This window comes from Polyodon spathula, chromosome 5 (genome assembly GCF_017654505.1).
Source record: "Polyodon spathula isolate WHYD16114869_AA chromosome 5, ASM1765450v1, whole genome shotgun sequence".
Classification (NCBI taxonomy): Eukaryota; Metazoa; Chordata; class Actinopteri; order Acipenseriformes; family Polyodontidae; genus Polyodon; species Polyodon spathula.
In genome coordinates, this window is record NC_054538.1 from 69,835,803 (window position 1) to 69,858,177 (window position 22,375).

Here is a 22,375-nt window from a genome sequence, read left to right on the forward strand (position 1 = left end):
TTATTTTCCAGTAAACTAGCTGCTACATTCTGCCCAGATATTTGTTATGACCATAAGCTTATTTACATAATGGAACCAATCAGATATTAATCAGTTAATTATTGAATTGGTGACCTCTAAAACCTGAAGTGGAATAGCCCTCGAAGACCGGAGTTGTGAAACCCTGTGTTAAATAAAATTTAGTTAAGGTTTATTTAACATATTTCAATTCCGTGGTAAAAAGAATGTCAACCATGTCACAATTGCAACGTTACATTGCTCAATTAAATCATTTGTTTAAATATGTACAGCTATTTGAAATATGATACATTACATGGTACAGTAAATCGGTGTACCAAAGAAAAAGACATTTTGCACAGTTAATTATTTTCTTGATGCCTTTAATTGTTTTATTGTACTGTGCAGATTATTTTAAACACCCTTAACGTACTTTTAATGGTCATTTAACAGCCTGCCTTTTTGTTATGGTGTGAACATCTGGTCGTCTGGCATGTGTTTCACTATCAGCACACATCTCCCAACATTGTTTTAAAGCATTTAACCATGGCCAATGAAAAATTGCTTGATTCATTCAGGTTAGCAAGGAGAGGTTACAGCATGCTGAAGTCAAGTAACCACAGTATCGCTTCATCCTAACTATCTCTCCCTTCAGACCTGTGTCAAATCCAGTGCTTTCTCTATAAGCAAGACAAACTTTTTTTTTACCTCTGCAAAACTGCACAAGTTTCGCTATAAAGTGCACATGGTTATTATTTTCCTACGGTTCTTTTAACTATGATACATGTCTTGTTTCATTGAAAAAAAAACAACAGAAGACACATCCACTGTGTTTTGGTTTCTTTCTTTCTTTCATTGTAAACTTAAAGCAGGGGTTCAAAACAAGACAAGTTTCCAAAACCCACTAACTCTAGAGTTAGAAAAAGCATAGACCAAAGCTTTCTGCTTAATCAAACCACGGGATGTTTGTTTTTTGTAAACTGATGCAAATCATGTGTATCCTATAATTTCTAACACAATTGGAAATCAAATGACTTAGCTAATCGACTTATATATATATATATATATATATATTATATATATATATATATATATATATATATATATATATATATATATAGCAAACCTGGTACACAGGTGTATGAACTAGTCCTGGGTCAGGCAGTTTGGGCATCTAGACCTCATCACGGTAATCTAGTAGAGGAGATAGCAAAGTACTTAGTTCATCTTCAGGGTTTAGACTTTAATTTAGATTCGTACTGGACAGTGGATTATCTCTTCTCTGCTGCAAGGTTTAGATTTATACATGTTGAAGCTACAGTACTATATTCAACTAGATACAAGCCAGTGTTCTTACTTCACATAGGTGGGTGGCCAATTAAACACTTTTGATCTATGCAGTGTTAAAAAGAAAGAGAACATACAGTCTTGTAATGAGTTCTGGGAGCCACAAGGACGTTAATTTAGTTAACTCTGGACAGTGTACCTCTGTCTCTATCTATCTATCTATCTATCTATCTACCCATCTTCTTCTCTCCCTCTATCTATCTATCTATCTATCTATTTATCTATCTATCTATCTATCTATCTATCTATCTATCTATCTATCTATATATATATATATATATATATATATATATATATATATATATATATATATCTCCCTCTCTCTATCTATCTATCTCCCTCTATCAATATATCTCCCATTTACATTTTAACACCCTTTTAACCAATGATGAGCATTTTAAAAAAGTTTTTACTTTTTTTGGAAAAGATAGAGAGCACAATTTTTTTTTTATCCTCTGTAAAGCAATGATAGGATGTAGGAAAGGTGCAGGTAAGGTCATTGTCAAGAATATACTACAAATGTCACTAAAACCCTAAATGCATTCATGAAAGAGCTTGAGCCAGACATTTTAGAATTCCAAAGACTTGAGTGGATCTGTTAGACACAGTGGTGCAGGGGGCATTGGCAAACTCACGATATTAGAACCTGGTAAAAATGAATGCACTAGCGCGCTGTTTTTTTGGGCTTGAAAAAAAACAGCACAGTACATTGCCTGAAAAGCACCGAGGAAGCCTGTGGAGATCTGGAGGATAGTGGTAGGAATTTACTCTGATTTTATTCTCAGCTGAAGCTATGGAGTCTTAGGATTCCCACTGCTTCCTTGAGGGTCTGCAACAGCCTCCCGAAAAGGAGGGCATGGTCTCGACAGGAATCTAGACCTTCACACAATAGACTTGATGAGGCTAATAATATACGAGTGTGCTAAAGGCATGAAAGAAATGACTATTAAAACAGGCTATGCAAACTTAACGATGTAGTGGCATTTAAAAGGGCCATGTTTAAAAGTAGAACTTGCCCAGTTTTTTTTTCATTTCCAGTAAGATTTTGGTCAGAGCAGGTGTAGTAAAATTGAAGCATCTTGGATTTTTCCATTTTTTCGTGGAAGTCCAAAGACCCTGGCCTCACAGGTACGAGACCTGTTTGAGTCGCTGAGTGTTTTTTTGTTTTTGTTTTTGTTTTGTTTTTAACCCAGGTTCAAGCAGCTCTGCCCAGAGAGGGTGAAGAGCTCTTAGAGAAGCAGTTCAGAAAACAGAGTGTTCCTGTTCTAGACACCCCTTTCCAATCATTATTTGTGTCACCTGCAATCAATCAAGTTTATGAAGTGTCTAGGAGCTTGTTGTGTGTAAAGGGTTTGAGTGAGCTCTTCCTACCCAGCATCAGCAGCAGCACCAGGCACACTGGAGAGAGTCTGGGAGTGGAGGAACAGGTACAGCTGGCCTGGAAAGCCCTGTAAAAGAAAAGGATCCTCTACCAAAGAGGCCAGGGGATCTGCAGTGGAGGATCTTACATTTCATCATTGCCACCAACCTCTTTGTTAGTGCGAGGTAACAGACCCCGAGGTAACAGACGCCTGTCCTTTCTGTTTGCAGTTATTCACTGATTTTTATATTGCACAAGAACACATATGATCATTAACTTTTTTAACAACACTTTTTTGAATGTCTGTGATATCAGTTTACTCAAACATTGTTTATTTTGGGGGTTAGATATTGCAATAATTGAAAATACAGTCATCATCTAGCCAATTTTCTGCTTGGACAAGCCAAACTAACATTGTTAAAAACATGTCTTAAGTCAGGATGCTGTTTCAGTTTTTAAAATGCTTGTATTAACAAGGGTGAAACTAGACTTTAGTTTTTACAAGGACGTAACCTGGACGTGATCTGGTGCATCAATGTAATATGTGTAACTGATGAGAATGAAGAGTTGCTAGTGCATATTTAATGATGGAGTGTTTGTATAAGAGGGTTTTATTTAATTTATTTCAGATGGGATTTTGAGGAACTGTATCAATCACAGAGAGCAAGAACCTATATTGTATGCAAGGGGCTTTTAGCAGAAGCCAGTTCAAACCAAAAGTATGATTTAAGTGTGCCACCTTTTTTTTAATGAAGAATAGACATTCAAAACACTGGCAGATTTTTAGTAAATGCACAACCCTAGTATGTCAAATAGGGTTCTGTTATTAAACATTGATGCGGTAAATACTAATGAAATGACTAATCTGGTGACCACTCTTATACCTGCAATTTATAGTGTATGATTTAGTAAAGTACCGATTGTAAGAGAAATGCAGATTGAAAGGGTTGGGGGCCTGTTATCCCCAATCTTTTGTGTTTTAGTTCAGTCACTTATTGCCCATTAAAAAAGAAATGCTATGTTAATGCACAGGGGGAAAAAAAAATCAATGCTACTCAGATCAGTAGCTGTGGGGAAACAGTGCAGCAGCTGGTTTGCAAACAGCAAGCCCACACAGATCAATGAAATTACAAGCTAAATCTGCTGATGCTCACAAACTGCCCATGCCTCTGTGATGTCTAACCTTTCTCAAGTTCAAGATCTCTGGCAAGCCAACAATGGAATACAGCAATAGAATATGTGCATTGGGCATGAACATTTTGCTTGTAATCTGCTTACATTTTGTTGTGTGCTTGGCAATGGAAGCAGATTATAAATAACAGGTTTTTCTGCTTCTATTCGTTATTGTGGTTCTTTTTTTTTTTTTGTTAGCCTATATTTAACGAATCCAACCAAATGTTGTTTTATGATGTGAATGTCATGGCTTGGATTTACTGGCATTGAGATCAATTTAGTTTGTGAAGGCATACAGCCCTGCCCGTCTTTGCTGTGCTAGTTTTAGTGTTTACATTAACAATTGGAATATCTACTTTCTCTAAACTGTGCCTTTGGGAACTGTGAACAGTCCTGCTCAATTCATATTATACTGTATGTAATAGTACTATCCTCTTCACATTGAAAGCCAGCAACCTAAACATGATCTCCCAAAAGCAAATCCCTTACGCTTATGAAGTGATAAGTCAGTGGTGCCATGGTGCGGTTTTGTTTTAGCCCCTTACCATTTAACTACTGTATGGTCCAAGTTGAATGCAAGAATATATTATAAATATCAAAACGCAAGACAATGGGTGAAATCTGGACTGCCAATTTCATATCATATCTCACTGCGATTTTGTAAGCCAGTGGTTCTCACTAGAAATGATGGCCCGCTACATTAAAGACATGTAGCCACAACCCCTTTTTTCACCACTGACTTATCTTCTTATGATTTTGCCACTTTTCTAAAGTTTTTTCAGTTTTGCAGTTGCAGGTTTTCTGAAGTTATGTTTTTTTTTGGTTTTGTTTTGTTTTTTTTATCTGGCTGCTATTTTGCTTGCAGGGCTATGTTGTTTTACTACTTTTTCCCCATTTGATCTTGAGAAGCCATGTGTTTCATTGTAAAGCAAAGAAGCAGCTGGAGTCAACAAGAGCTAAGAGGTCACAGTATCACATGATTTCTCATGACCCGGAAGACATATGGCAAAAACAACACTAGCAAGTTAGAACGAGCATTAGACAAAGATAATGAAAATAATCTCCATGTCAGAGCAACAGAAAAATTCCTTCCAATTTAACACACACTTTCTGAACCATTTTTTGCTTCTCAAAATAGTCAAGTAAATTCAAGTGCAGGATACTGATGCGTTTATTAAAATCACCAACAAAAGACGTGACTACCTGAGTACACAAACAGCAATGCGACTGACTGCCGGGAAAAGATGAACGAAGACGTCACTGCCCGAATACATAAACAGCAATGTGAATTACTGCCGAGAACAGAGAAACCAATACTGCCCGATCTCTAATCATCCATGGCATACAGGCAGCCGTTTTCAAAAAAGCGTTTTCAGCTTCTTGAGGAATTCGAACAGAGCGTTTTACAATTTCAGCGTTTCTAACAAACCAGCTTGGACAGATCGAAAATGATGATCAGATCCCTGTATTTTTTTTCGACATGCCAAGCAAGTCCACAGTTCACAAATTGGGAGAAAAACAGGTGTGAGTAATCACGACTAGAAATGAGAAGCTTCACATAACTGTAATGCTCTGTGTGATAGCAGATGGCCGCAAACTGCCTCCATATGCGTAATTGAGGTTGTATCTTAAATTTGGAGGAATACAGTACTTTTGTAGCTATATACGAAGTATGTAGGGGTCCACACAGCATGTGTAATGGTATATGAAATCTAAGTCCTAAGTGCTCATCGCTATTTCTTATATTTAGTTGGCTCACTTTGTCAATGGACATATGCAGTGGCCAGCGGTGAAACCAAAACTATGGCAATCCAGGCTTCTTAGTTCAGGGTTTAGAAGTATAACTCAAATTTCCAGAACACCAAACAGTTCTATATTTAACTCCCTTTAACACACTTACACAGTTTCTACATTATTCAAAATGGCTCGCTAACTTCACCATAATACTTACTAAGTCAGGTGGTGGTGCTTTGGGATGGATATGTAAATTAAACATAATGGAAAGGGGGGAAACAGGACTGAATGTATTTGGAGGTGTATGTTGTCTGTAATGGTCAAACTCACTCATTTTAATCTCGCACTACAGCAGACAAATTCATAAAAGTTGACATTCACAGTGCATTTTCAATTGTGTATTTAAAATCTCACTCTCTTTGATGCTGTGTGTCTTCAACCAGCTCTAAGGTATGGTACATCTATATGTGTGGGTTTGTAACTAAGTAACAGCTATAGGAGATTATGCTTATCCTGTTCTTAAATCAAATCATTTTGCATGTTTTGTGTGTGTGTGTGTGTGTGTGTGTGTGTGTGTTTGTGTGTGATAAGAACTACAGTTCCTACAGAGAGACTGCATTCCTTCAGCTGCAGCTTTATCTTCTTTTGTTTTTGCTTTGATTTTGTTTTGACAAATTGTTTGTTCTCAAATGCCTGTGTGTCCACTCTTGAAGATAAATTTTCTCGGTATCAATTCATACAGTTAGATACAGGAAATGTACTTTAAAAACAGATACATTTGTCCTTACTGTGATTTTTTTTCACGGTATTAGAGCGAACATATTGTTTACAATATAAGATACTTGTCAGTAACTCAAATATGTTTTACGAACTACCATATTTCCTATTGAATCCATTAATCATCAATTTATTCCATACTTATATTGGTGGTGTTTAAAAAAAGTGTGCTTATTCATGTTTAAATAATGTACATTTAAAGGTTAAGTATTGATTATTATTGAATTTAATGACAAATCATTATGTTCATGTGGAATTACTTTTGACATAGACACTCATACACTTTCCGCAAATCATATTAGAGAACTTTACTGCTTTTAGAGGTGAATTTTATTAAATATGTTCGACTTCAGTTTTGGAACATATTTTCTTTGACTTAGTTTCTTTCTATTCAAAGTCAGCCTGTGAAGCCATGAAGCTGACCATCCATTCTAATGTAATTATAAAGAGATTTTCAAGGCTGTGTGACAAACTCCATGTGGCTAACTAGTGACACAGTGTTTAACCTCTCAAAGAGGTGCAGAAGATATATAGGTAGAAAGAGCACATGTATCTTACCTTTGGGAGGAGGAATGTGCTGGACAGACTGCAAAATGTTCCCTACAACATTATCCTTTACCATGTTTAGTCAATATAGCCATCAAGAAATAGATGTCTGAAAAAAAAGCAGGACTGAGTACAATGTACAATCAATACGGCAGTCTATTTTGACAGAAAACTGAATTTTCTATCCACTAAATGGGGTAGCTTGGGGCAGTAACTTGTCTTCAGCAGTTTAAAGCGAAATGTGATGTGCAGCAGAGAAAGTTGATTGACACCTTTTGTTTTAGAGACATACAACAGAAAGAGAGTGAGAGGACTCCCTAGCAGAGCGGTGCTGGGTTTGTTTTTCTTTGTGTTGCGTCAGTCCCCTTTTCGGCGTGTGCTTGCCTGATACTGTGAGGCAAACACATGAAGAACAAATGGCCGATGAGTGTAACAAGAAGCAGGGTAACAGTGGCTTCTGCAGAGAATCTCGGCTGTGAGTTAAAACTACATTTTGAAGCTACATTTGAAAGCTTGCCCGTAGCAGGTTTGCACGCAAAGCAGAATACACATTCAGCTGCAATATATTCCATCAGCTTAATTCCGTATGTGGAATTCATCTGGGATGGGTTCTCCGTGAATTTTAAGCTAAAATGTTTTTTAAAATGAATTATAAAGCCTACCTGGTAATTGCTTACTACCAGACCTCTCTATTGAATAATATAGTACCAGACATTTGTTAGGGAATAAGGCATGTGACAGATCAGGTTATGATAAAGACTAGGTAAGTTGTGTGTGTTCTCTTTTTTTTATCAAAACTGGAGAGCAAGCTCAATGTGTAAGAGCTTCAGTTATTCCTAAATTAACTAAAGCGGGGCAGACAGTTTTGTTTTTACATTCAGTTCTTTACAAAACTGTTTTGGTGTGCAGTAGCATTGGAATATGTAAATGTGTATGATGTTGTTGGTGTTGGTCCCAGCTGACACAGAACATAGCTGCTGTATATCAACATCATATTTCTTGTATACAGTGTATCATTAATATTACACTGTACTTCATATACTACAGATTACGGAGCTTCACATTTCATTGTCTTGTTTTACTACTTTTTTTGGACATCTGCAGTCATTTTGGGTGGTTCTTATTGCACTTAATATATATATAAATTCAGGGGAAATTCAGTATTTCATGCATGGCAAACTGGGGAACGGTAGCCTTATGGTTTCCTATAAGTTACCGATCTTGGGTGTCTCAGAATGAGCTCGGACCCGTTCCCTTTTTTTTTACTTTATTCATTTTTTTGGTTTTTGCCATTTTTTATTTTTTTTTAAATGTTTTGTTCTTTTTCTTTTTCTTTTTTCTTTTTTGGTTTTGTGGGTTTCTTTAATTTGAGATACATGGCTACTGTAGTGATCCAGCAATGGGGTTACTAAATAAAGTACCCCTGTGGTCAAAATTTTGGATCCAAACATAGCCCTCGACCTTACCCTGGATGAAAGAGGAGGCCATGCAAATTCTTTATTGTAATTATTTATATATATATATATATATATATATATATATATATATATATATATATATATATATATATCTTTAATCAGGTGCTTTCATATGAGTTCAGAAGTTGCTTCTAATATTAACAATATCAACACTCAACATTATATTCCTGTTATATTCCTAATTTGATATTTTGTACAACTGTATGTCGCCCAGGAAAATATACAAGTACTGCTAATATATGAGCACTGTAAGCAATGATACACATAAAGGAATGGGTTGTACTGACACAAGCATATGTTCTCTATTGTTGTGAGGCATAAGGCACAGCCAGGTTGTAGTTATGCTTGTAAAATGACCAATAAGTTACTGCATATAAAATTCCAAATTAATGTATTAAGGCTGTAGTCTGGATGTAGGGAGAATTCCTTAAAGACAGTCATGAAATGTTTTAAAACCAATTTCGCTTTATTAACAATGTTATTATTCCCCTTTATTGCCATATATAAAAATATTTTTATGGTAATATTTAAAATACAAATATCAGTGGTTCACAAAGTAAGGGTCTAGAAATTCTGCTCTGTAAAAGAACACATACGGTCAATGTTGTTCTGTCATGATACAGACAGTATTCAGTACTGTATATTAAACATTTATTTTCACTACTGTACACTACTGTAAAAAATACATTTTTGCTGTTTGTGACTTTTCCTCAGTTTTTAGTTATGGGGGTCACAATTAAAGACATGTAAATACTTTTGCAAAAACAGACATGTCTTTAATAGGGACCCCAAGTCTTAGAAAATATCTTTAATACCGAGCTTAGCAATGGAAAACTACTACCACGTATTAAATCTAGCTTTCATTAGGAAATCTAAGAGCGTGCATGAGATGAAAAATGACCCATGTCCAGAACTCTTATCTTGGTATCCAGTGGCTGAAATAAAATGCTAAGAGGCCGAGTCTCCTTGAAACCAGTTTTTTTTTTTAACTCTTCAACAGGCCTCCAGTGGATACAAATATTGATTAGCCACAAGTAATCTGTTCAGGTTTGGGGGCATGCCAGGGACACCTGGTGAAGTAAAATCTTCACTCTCCAAGGACATGTTTAGCTGTTTATATTGTCCTTAATGATTCAGCTGTCATCTGCCCTCCCTAATTCCAATGACTAATGCTGCTTCCATTCTGAAGCTGTGTAAATCATACACCTTTACACCAGCATTGAGACACACTGTATACATACATTCATTCACTGCCCTAAATTTCATATTATGTTAATGATAGTGCTAAGCAGAGTAAGACTTTTAGTTGGAAAATATTGTTTGTGTGATATTAAGTAGCTGATGTAGTTCTAAATTGAGGGTAATATTTACTGGTATATCTTTTCGCCATACTCTTCCCCCATAAACACGCACGCACACACACAAACTCACAGCAATACTTGAATCCTTGCTAGATCCCCTTGGGTTGTCCAGTGTGCGCAGTCAGGCTATTCATTCAGTCAGATCTTTTCTTCTGCTACAAAGCATTGCTGCTCTCCCTTAAAGCTTCTCATCCCGGTTGTGCCTATTTACCCTTTTGTTTAGTTAGATTCAGCTGTGCTCTTTTTTCTGTTATTTCTTTTCAGTCTGTAACAGGTAGCAGATTGTTCTCTGGATAGACGATTTTTATCCCCTGTAGGGCATACAGTGTACAAATGTTACACTTTACATTGCTTCACATATCTGGAAAACAGTTTGTCTAATTGTGATGAAAATTAGTATTATTAGGCATAAGCTATTGGGGGGTGTCAGATTGTGGGATATATGGAGGGGTTTTGGTCTGTACACCTCTTTATCTGTATGTCACTCTTGCATTTTTACGTGTATCTTGAGAACACAATAATGTATTCCACATATTGTAAATACCCCATTAAAAAATGTTCCTTTAGACCAGCAGTGGATTGAGATTCTGTCTGTTGTTCCAGGGATGACTTTGATGCAAATTTGGTGGTCTCTCAGATACTGAGCAGTTGCTTGTCACTCCTTGAAGTCACTGGATACTGCTGTAGTTTAAACCACAAATCAAATAATATATGATTAATTTAATTAACCAGTAAAACAGCCATACTGGTACAGAGATGGAAAATAAGAAGCAATATTCAAAATGATACCTTTCATTCAACTGATGCCGAACATGAAAATATACAAGCTTTTTAAACCACATGCTGTATATCTCGGTACAAGTGAAGTAGAGGTGGTGTAGATTCTTCTAAGGTGAAACGCGAAGTAGACAAAAGGTATCAGCTATTGGACTGCAGTTTGTTCCCACGACTGAACTTTGTCTCAGTCAGTGCTGGTTTAGTCAGAGGAAAATGTTAGAGCCCTCCCGGTTATGAATATGACACCCACTCTCATTTACAGTCCCACACATTACAAAAAGTGCTGCTCCTTCTGTAGCTTTGAAAGACTACAGCCTGTTAATGCTACATTGTTGTAGCACATTCTAAGAATTTAAATCTTGATTCTAGATAAGGAGAACATATACAGTAATCTTTTGAATATGACATGCACCTTGTGTTTTAGTTTAGATATTTTGAATTAAACAGTCGTCCAGTTGCCTGCAAGTTCTGAATAGGTCAAATAGACCATCATCCATTCATTTACAAATAATAGCCTTAGTAGTCCCAAAAGAGATATGCAATCCCTGTATACTATTATGTTGTATCTTATTGCATAAAACATCTGTTTTACTGATTTATTAGAAATGCTTTTCTTGTTCGAAAGTTTTAAGATTTGAAATAATGCAATGATGTAATGTCTTAAAAACATATTTGTGTTTCAGTACAATCAAGGACAATTTGGAAGCCCTAAAAGATTTGACCTCAACATCATGCCTGTCTGGAAGAGAAATATCACAGGGAAAGGAGTCGTGGTCACCATTATCGATGATGGTAAGCCCTTTGTGCTTGTATTGATATTTACACTTGTGATTAATGGCTTTGGAGATTGGGTTTCTGTTTTAGCAATGTGCATATTAGGGATAAATTTATAAGCGGCACACCCTGTATTGTTAACAGTGCTGTTTAATTACGGCCGGGTGCGGGTTCCCTTACAACCACTCTTTAGTGGGATATGATCTTACCTGTGTCATGCAAAAAATAGCCAGACAAGGAGAGCTGAAATGCAAAATCAATCATAATCAAGACATATGACCAGTGTTTCAAGACTGTCACAAGACTGTCTTAGAGAAGAAGGGGTTTGTGCATAATCTTCAGCAGGGATGAGGGACGGGGAAGGGGAGACTGTCCAATTTGGTGACTCTTTTGCTGTCAAGTGCATGATCAGTCCTGAGTTTATACTCCTATGGGGATTGCTACTGTTTGTAGTTGGGATTACAAAATAGGGGGAGTGGCTGCCAACATAAATGTCCAGTACAAATTGTAAGAACCCAGTTTCAGCATTAAGAAATAAGGAATGAAAAAAAACACTATACAATATTTTTTTTAAAATAACATTTTAATAAAGGAATACAATATACAACTAGCAATAAAACCAGCAAGGCAGAATCATGTTGTTGCTCTTTTCTGCGACCAGGCTTTTTCTCTTTAGATTTATAATGTTGAAATGGTTCTATTCCTCTCAGACAATTTATATTCACTTCAAAAGTAGAGCTCATAGTTTGCAATGGTAATATATAACAGTGTTCATTCAGGCCTGGAATAAAAGCTTTTTTTGTTGTTGTATATAATTCATACTATTGTGAAGTGTGTCAATTTTTCTTCTCAGTGAAACAACTGGGTGTGCTCACATGCTGCAGTTGTTTGATAATGATGTTCTTGTATTACGTGTACATCTGTTCATAGCTTAAAGGCCTTTTTAATGGGTTCTCACAGCATGAATTTGCACCTTTTTCCTTTTTAATTAGACAGATTTTCTACCTGTTTTCTATACCTTGGTGGTACAGGTGAAAATTCATGGAGGGATAATTGTGGGTGTTCAGTGTGAAGAACGCCAGGAAGCATGTGTGTGTAAGGATGGATGCTGCTCGAGAGTGTTGTTGCACAGATCTGGTCACACAAGTTTATTATGTTGTTAATTTCTATATCTCCATACAACAGAGAAATGTGTGTGGAAGCTTCATAATGGCAGTGTATCGCATCCCTAACCAAAAACTGACTTTAAAACAAATTAAAGCAACTTCATTACCCAATATGGTAAGATCACTGTTGTCCAAACCTGTGTCAAGGTGACAATGTGTTTAGGAACTGATCTTTACATCTAGTTGCCTCCCGTAGATACAGTACATGCAACTAGTTACTAGCACTGTCATCTGCCACTTTGCAAACATGTTTCCTTTAGCTTTACTGGCAATACACAGTTGTGCTTTAGACGGTGCTGGGGCTCATTAATATAAAGACACTTTGGATGATCTCTCCTACATTACGTCTGAAGAGAAGCTCCTAAACCCATAGTCAAAGTATCTTAAGATAGACTTATCAAACAATGTGAGTAATTGTAATAAGAATTACTGATTTAAAAAAAAGAAATAAACATAAGGTAAGGGGACAGTAAAAATATTTTTGCCTGGACAATATTTATATTATATATCTATTTATGTATATATATATTATTTATATATATATATATATATATGATGTTATCCGGTCAGTCGGATTCGACTCTCGGCGATTCTATAGGCCATCTCTCGCCACGCTTTCCGATCTTGGACTTTCCCTTTCAGCTGTTCTGTGCCTAAGCCAGTGTCCGTTTTGATGGCGTCGAGCCACCGCATTCTTTGGCGGCCTCGTCTTCTTGTTCCACTGACCATTCCAAGCATAATTGCTTTCTCCAATGAATCTGATCGCATCATGTGACCAAAATAAGTATATATAATGTGTGTGTGTGTGTGTGTGTGTGTATAAACTACTTACTCTTTAATGCAACATTCTTTATTAAGAAACCCTTTAGAAATGATTACAAAACATGCCCTGTACATTTAAATGTATTCCTTACAGTACTCTAACTGGTACAATACACACAATGAGGGAGATTAGCCCCCCTTCCCCCCCCGTAAATCATTACTTGTGAAAATTTAAAAAAAAAAAAAAAAAAAAACTGAAAAAACAAAACACCAACTCTAAAATGAATAAAACAACTCAACACTGGTGACAAGTCCCTCGTTTAAGCATCAAAGGTGTTTGCTTCTGGTTTGGTAACTCCATTGAGTGTGTTTTCCTTGGTTCTAATAGCAATTGGGAGTGTTAACAACAAATGTCTATATTGTCAAAAACTGGCCAAGGTTTTGATGCAGTAAATTTTCCTAAAACTCAGAAAAGCACACTGTGTATCTCTGCAGTCAAACTACAATTAGATTTAATTTCTCTGATGTTTGCCAAAAGAATATCTTGTAGGTGTCGGAAATGAAAGTACAACACTTTGTGGGATAATTTATCAAGAACTAATTTTAAGTCTTCATGCTGATAAAATGTTTAGCAGTAAACAGTAACAAAATCCACAAGAGAAGGGTATGTTTACCAGAGGGAGAATATTGTTGTTTTTTTTTTTTTTTTTTCATGGTGATCGTGTGTGGAAGGAGAGGTAAAAAAAAAAAAAAAAAAATTTAAAAAGGATAAGCACAAGCTTCTCTGCATAACAACAGTGCAGGGTCTGTGTCAAATGTATTAGTAATGCTCCAGCAGAGCCATTTTCATTTTAAGCTTTTGCTATTGTGTACAGCTCTGGTATTCTGTACAGCTACCATGAGGTTCTCTGTTCTTTTCTATGCTGTTTCTAAGGCACACATTGGCTGCTGGAAAGTGACTGGGTGTACTACCTTTAGCAACACTTTAATCAATACATATTGACTTTAATACTGAGCTTTAATAAAATAAATGATTGTATTACGAGTCACCCAACCCCACCCCCGTAATCTAATTTAGGCTTGGAAATGTTAAAGTTGCCATATATACTGTACTTCCTTCTACATCAAGTAATTCAATTAAATCAACATGCAGCCTTCACATTGCAAAGTGTAGATCCTTATCCAAACTAACTGAAATAAAGGAAATCGATTGAATCTAAATAATATCTGCTTTACTGTGGTTTAAGTGGAAGAATGCCTACTAGGCTCAGAGCCAATTTAATATTAGTTACAAATACTGTATTGTTATAAGGGGAATATATATTAGGACTATGTCACTTGCTGAGACCTTAAAAAAATAATTCTGTGGTAAACTGTCTGCGTATGTCAGTTTTGGTGGATACTTTGTGTTGCAAAACACCAGTTGCACAGTATTTTATGTCCTAGAAATTTCTCATATTTCTATTCCTGGATTTAAGATTTTTACTCAAAATGACTCAAAATTGTCTGAGTTTTTACTGAAAGGCAATCATGCATGCTATACAACTCAGACATTTAATTAACTGTGGCTTGTAAATATTTTTAAGTAGTTTATTATCTGTTTTAAAATTTGTTGACAGGGAAATATTCCTCATGTCTATTTCTATGGAGCTCAGTCCCTGTGCATCCCCCGTCTCTGATGTAACTCTAAACTATGGCAACCGTACTGGTCAGAATCCAATTTATGGTGAAGTGAGTTCTCTTTGTGTATACTGAGCAACATGATCTTCATCCAACTGCAAGTTAGTATGGAGAACAATTGAAAACGGATCTTTATTTTCACTTCATATAGTGTAGCTTTGGGCAGAGCTCTCCAAACATAGGCAGTTAGTAGACAGAACATTGTTATTATCAAGGAAGTTATAAATTCTGGCATATAATCCTGTGGTGTATGCCAAAACATACAGCAAAGAAATATACAATCTTTGAGAAACAGAATATTACGTTTTGTGTTAAATGTGTGCACTGACTAGCAGTTAAAACATAACTTGATTAAATATGACATGCACTTAGAAGACAGGATAGCCTATGTATTTGCACATAATGAATTGCTAATGAGTTTGAACTTGTTTTTTTCATTGTGATGAAGCATCATCAAACCCATAATCTATGTTGTTGTGAACAGTTTTTCACACATTTGTACTGTTGCTGTGTGACAATATTACAGTAAATAGATTTATATATATATATATATATATATATATATATATATATATATATATATATATATATATATATATATTGGGGTGAGACGTTGTTGGAAGTGACTCTGCAGCTGATGCATAGTTCACACAGGCTGGAAGCTCTCCAGATTTGGGACAAATGTTGATTAAAAAATAAATTAAGCTTTTAAAAACACTGATTATGTATTGACTTACTGTAAGCACCTATAGTCGAAGGGCAATGAGACAATTTTACAGTTGTTTTTTCCCCCAATGTTTATTCCCCCAAATAATGAGTTTAGAAGACAATACCTCCCCCTTTCTATTTAATTTATATATATATATATATATATATATATATATATATATATATATATATATATATATATATATATATATTATATAATATATAGTGGTCTGTATGGTGAATCGGTGTGTAAGTTTCTTAACACCTTGGGTTGTGATCGGTTACCTCCGAGGAATCTCCTCCGTTCCCTCGATCCCGTAGGAGTGAAAGAAAAAAACTATTTATATAGACAGAGAGAGAGTTGTATAGCACTATAATATAATAATGTTCAATAAAACAAAAACAAAAATGTTGTCTAAAATGCAATAAAAAAATATATATATATATATATTTTAACCTAAACCTAGGTTCAACATGCCCATATTAACAGCAGCACTGGCTCCTCAGAGGAGGCAAGTCTCTGTTATAAACTCTGTTATATATCTTCTATTAACCATAGTACTTGCAGTAGCTGGTCATGTGATCTGAGCACAGGTTTTAATTGGAGGAGCAACTCAAACCATCCGGGCCACTGCTGAAATGACCAGAAAAAAAAAAAAAAGCCATCATAACAGAAGGAACATTGCAAAATACAACGGGCAGGATTTTCAAAAGGTCATACATGATTTTGGCATTTTCAAGTGGTCGTTATGCCTATTCCGTTATCAAATAGTAATCGTGCTAATGGGATTTCCGAAAGTATGTTAATTTATGAAATAATGTTAATATCTTAACGAGGAGGGCTTCTTGTGACAATTTATTTTGTTTGCATGGGAATTTAAAAGCAAACTGGTGTTAATTGGGGAGGACGCATACAAATCTTACCTCGGCCCTGATTGGGTTAGGTTTTGAAGTCTCGGAGGAAACTAAGGAAATACTTTTTTTTTTTTTTTGTCCACCTTTCCATATGTCCAAATTACTATGTCCTAAACTGACAAAGTTTAGACTATTTTTTTTTAATGTATTTTACAACCGTGAATCAAAGTCAACTAGGATATGGAGCTTGAATGAGAGTAGCAACTAATAATGTCACAGATCCACTGACATATTCTGGAAGGCGGTATTTTGAGATCAATATAGAAGATACTACAAGCAAAAAGAAAAATAAATTGCACTTGGTATGTCTTCTTCAATTATTATACTGTACTTAAATCTATGTTTTTGACTCTAAATGCGTATTTTTGTAACATTTTTACCAGTTTTAAAATGCTTCAGATGATGATATTGTCTAAAAGGGCTGTGTTTACAGGAAAATAAAACAAAAAAAAAATGTCAAAGTATGTATTGTGATTATTATTTATGTTTACTGGATATTTATACTTCTAAAAAATGTAGAACAATTACTAAGAAGACTTTGATTGCTTCCCATGGGGTGTTATCTTAGCTGGAGACTACTATGTTGTTTTAAGATATCAATGCTACTCAGAATAGAATGTTCATAGGCTACTCAGTGCCTTCCTTTCGTAATGTATAAACACAGTGTGACAAGGGGGTCATCACTGAACAATACCAAGGCAGACACAAAGCATTGGGTGTTGACAAGCTGCAAAGGCGTGTAGATTTAACGAACACAAGTGCTGTCACTAGGGTACCAGCATCACATTTAATAAAGAAAAGAAAACAAATATAAAATTAAAAGTTTGCCACACAAGGTGAGTGCTAGTCCTATTAAAAGAAATGTACCACTCCAGGAACCTGTTACTCTACACAAACCCTCTCTATACACTGTTTGGGATCAACATCCCCTAAACTAACCTATTCCTGGGGTCCTGGAGTCCCGGCTTTTTCATGGTGACTCCTGCCTCTTCACACGCACTTGGCTGGGTAATTCCTTCAAAAGCACCATCTTGCAGTTAAAGGGTTTCATAGTATTTAATTCTGTGATGTGGATGCTCTCCTGGGTTGTGGTTGTTTGCAGGGTTAGATGCTTCCAGGGTTAGTGCTGGCTCCATAGCTTCAGATCCCGATTTGATACAAGTCTGCGACAGAAGAAACAAAACACCAGTAATCTTCTCTCGGCGCCCATTTGTATGGCAATGGCCGCGCGGTAGCCCCGGGCTGTAGCGCATGCGTTTCTTGAGCTCCGTGCAGCTTCCCCGGGCATGGCCCCCAGCCTTCCGGACCTCCCAATCAGCTCAGTGCCTGCACACCTACCTGCTCAATTATCTCCCTAGCAACGTGTCTCCTATTATGCTTCCCAGCTGCTTCATTAAAGGCACACATGCACTCTAAGAACCAGAGACATGGTCTCTCTGTCATACACTATGTAAAATTATGAATTCAGAATAGTATCGTATTAATCATTAAAAAGATGCCACCTACCGGATCTATAAAGAAAAGACCAAGCATATTGTAAAGGAAATGTAGCTCTTCATTTGGCAGCAATCCTGATCCCCAGTTTCACAGTCTGACCAGAGCCTCTGTAGAAAGGCCCGCCCCTGCAACACTGTTGCTAGGAGACTGTAACGAAAGGCGAGATAGATTCCACAGCAGTGAGCTTTAGGGAACTCGGCCTATACACACAGTGCCAGGTTTGAACTCCATGCCAACTTTTTAAGTTACCAGTAAGATTTAGATACAGTTTTACCAGAGCCAATTCAAATTTGTTTTTCTTGAATGTGTTTACATTTTCCTGTTGAGTACGGAATGTTGAAAACAGGACAACATTTTAAGTTTGTGACACATGTTTTTTGCTTGAGCTAATCTTGACTGACAGAAAAAGTTACTGAATGCTTCTTAAAGAAGTGTAATTGTTGACAATAATGAAATTCATCATCAGATTTCTTTCTTTTATTAGCATTACATTTTGTGGTATTCTTCCACATATTTGTTGAGACTCAGTTACCTCTGCAGTTTATTTTGTGCTGGTATTTGTCTCCTCCAGATTGAAAGGTTGGATTGTACTAGTTCTTACAGACAAGTCTGGTTTCAGAGTATTTCTACAACATGTGATGTAAAAACAGGCCCTTGTTTACTTCACTCTGCATTAAACCTGGCACACAGCAGCCCCATGTCAGATGAGGAGTCCATTGGCTCTGTGCTTGTTTATCTGTTCTGATTAAAGGCTGACAGCAGTACTAAATTTACTGGACCTCTGAGGTAGAATGTGGTCCGTGCTCCAACATTCTGCATTGTCAGGTTTTAATCCAGCCACTTGTTTATATTTATATTGTTGCTGTTGTTTGTTATATATTATCTGAAACAAAAACATCAAACTATCAAGAGCCCAGTCAAGCTTGAAGAAACCATTGGGGCACCCTTGCCCAGCACAAAACAAATAGGCACAACTGTAAAACTGATGGGGGCCAAGGCTGCCCCAATTGTTTCTTCTAACTTGTATCAAAAACACAAGATAAGTTAGAAGATACAGTTGGGGCAACCTTGGCCAGCACCAAGCACATAGGCACAACTGTAAAAGTGGTTGGGGTCAAGGTTGCCCCAATTGTTTCTACTAACTTGGCTTGTGTTTTTGACGCAAGTTCGATCTACTTTTAGTGAGCCTGAAAAACACAAGCCAAGTTAGTAGAAACAATTGGGGCAACCTTGACCACCACCGCTTTTATAGTTGTTTCCTATGTGCTCACCTACTCGCTCAGTCGCACCCACAGTTTATCATTCAAGTTCAGCGCTGGACTGTCTCCAGTCCCCAGGCTCATGCACCCCCTTATATAACCTCCCATCATTTTCCACCACTGTCTGGCTCATCAACCAGTCACATCTATGCTGTGGAACCCCCGAAAACAGCAACACACATTCTCCCCACTCATTCACTCACTTCCCCTTACAATACATGTAACATAAAAGACAACATTTTTCAGAGATCAAGATCACAATCTCAGAATGATGATGATGAGATGACTCAAAAAAAATTAGAAAATCTCCAAGTGCTGAGAATTCTCAGCTGGCTGACTTCATCATTCAAAATGCTGCTTGTTTTCTCAACTAATTGTGTAGCACTGATGACAGTATAACACGACACGCTTGCAAACTGGAGGCTATAGTTTCATATCCAACACATGCTAGACCTTTTTTAAATATATTTATATTATATAAAAAAAATATATATTTGCAGAAAAATGTTGCATTTTAAAAAATAAATTAATTATTCAATATAAATGATATAGACGTCACAATAAGTGCATTCCCTTGTATATTTCCATGTTGACCAAAGAAGTTAATCATCATTAAACTCATCTCCTGTAAACTCCCTGGGGTCTTTTGTGTTTTTTTGTTTTGTTTTGTTTTTTTCAGCATGTGATGCTTGTGACTAGTCCATTTTAAAATATCAATAAATTGTTTAATATAAATGATACAGACGTCAAAATAAATGGGATCCCTGGTATATTTCCATGTTGACAAAGTAAGTTAATTGTCATTAAACTCGGATGTCCTGTAATATACATATGCATGGATGAAAGTGCCTGGGGTCTGCAAAAAGCTGCAAAACAATGGAAGAAAAAGAAGGACATTTTTACTTTGGTGACTTATTTCTCTTACTGTATGACAGATATTGACTTTTTTTCTACATTTCACCTAAAAGTGCTGGGAACTACAAATTAAAAGTCAAATGATGCTTTTGGCTGATTTACTTTTGCTGCGTCAATACCCTAAAAACACATAAATTATCCTTGCTGTATAGAGTCTCTGGCAGTTCTCGCTGATAACCTTGCGCAAAGAACTACCGTTTCTATGTTATTTAATATATTTTATAATTATTATTATATTCTTATATATTATTATTATTATTATTATTATTATTATTATTATAACATCCATAAATTAACATCCATAAATTAAACCACAAATGAACTTTTTTTTTTGTGCAATGCATGCAATGAGTCAATTTTAAAATATCAATAATACGTTCAATATGATTTGCATTACATGAGAGTAAGTTTTAAAACTTCATGCTTATATTAGACTCTGCTCTCGCCAAGATAAGTATCAACTAAGACATATTTTACTGTAAACTAATGTGATCCATCTGCATTTCCTTCCATCTGATGATGTAGATATCCTTCTGCCCGCTGGCCTATAGCTTAAGTTTAATGCTGGCTCCAGGGATCAGCCTATTTTGCCTCCCTGGTGCATCAGCACACACAACGGCTGCAATGCTGGTTCCAGGGATCAACCACAGTGTGGCCTCCCTAGCGCATCAGCATGACAACCGTCTGGACTAAGCTGAGTGGGGTAATTCTCTGGGGTTTTCAAATAGGCACCTTCCATCCTTGGCATTTCGTCAACTAGCCCACGACACCTTAAGCTCGACAGTGATTCTGGCGTCACCTCCCTCTGTCCCCCACTCAGCTAAGCCCACCTTACTTACCTTCCTTTCCATCAACGTTGCTTTCTTGCTTTCTTTTCGTCTCTACCGTAGCCAGTTGCTGCTCCTCTCTGCTGCTTCAGATAAGTTAGTTCTTCACTATGCGTTGCAACTCTTGCACACTGAATCCGATGTCTCTGAGAAACCGGGTTGTGGCGTTTGCCACAAACCCTCAACAATCCTTGGTAAACCAATCCTGGGTCTCCATCCTCACTGTTTCACTTCAGTAGCTAGTTGAGCGTACCAAAGTTTCTTCCTTTTATATGCCTTATCCACAGCATCCTCCCATGGCACTGTTAACTCTACCAGGTGAACAAGGCATGCTGATCCAGCCCACAAGACAATATCAGGTCAAAGGTTAGTGGTGGTAATCTCCGGTGGGAAAATAAGCTGTTGTCCAACATCTGCCAGCATTTTCCAGTCTCTAGCAGCTTCCACTTGTCCTAGACGAGTTTTGATTTTAATTCCTTTACTTGTTTGTTGCTCCCTTGGATGGAGAAATGTTGTTCTTCATGTATCATATATTGCTGGCATTGGTGGCAACCTGTTGGTCATGCTGCACTTGTCTTCCAGTGCTAAGGCTAAACATCACAGCACCTCTTCATGATGCCAAGTAAACAGTCCTTGACTAAGACCTACCTTACATCTTGTCAAAATGTGTCAGTGTAGCTGTCAATGAATACAAAGGACACCACGGATTCTCTTCTACCCATAGATTAAGGTTCTGTGGTGATGGAAAAACATCATATGTTGACCTGATGAGGAAACTGACCCTGCTCTGTTCCATTGTCCATAGACCTTGCCAGCCGATCTTGCATTGTTTCACACTCACCCACCTCGTCCATTTTCCCTGCTTGGCCTAGAAACTGCCTTTACACAAATTATCCTGTCCTTCTGCTTTTGCACCTTGTTATTGGTACACTATTGGTATTGCCTCACCGTTAATGTAGAACCTGTTATCCACTACTTTACCTTTGATTATAGAGATGTTCCTTGACTTAGTGGGCTTGAATTGCATTTGTGCCCATTCAATGTTATTGATTAGTTTGCCCAATAACTGATTAGTGCAGGCTACTGTTGTAGTCATGATTGTCATGTCATCCATGTATGCGCTAATTGGTGGCAGTTGCATTCCAGAACCAAGCGTTCTCCTCCCAATACCCAATTTGACACCTTAATAATTAATTTCATTGCCATGGTAAAAGCCAGTGGAGAAATGTTGCATCCTGCCATTATTCCAATTTGTAGACACTGCCATGTAGTGGCGAATTCTGAAGTTGAAAAACACAATTGCAAATCTCTGAAGTAGGCTT

The 22,375-nt window shown here is 36.8% G+C and overlaps 1 protein-coding gene across 1 annotated transcript in view; it reads left to right on the forward strand.

Annotated features, from left to right (window-relative positions):
- The window catches only part of LOC121316242 (PC3-like endoprotease variant B), a 316,516-nt gene that overhangs the window by 103,923 nt on the left and 190,218 nt on the right, over nucleotides 1–22,375 (forward strand). The window contains exon 7 of the mRNA XM_041251182.1: nucleotides 11,234–11,342. Within this exon, the coding sequence (XP_041107116.1) occupies nucleotides 11,234–11,342 (109 nt within the window). The remainder of the gene's footprint in view (nucleotides 1–11,233; nucleotides 11,343–22,375) is intronic.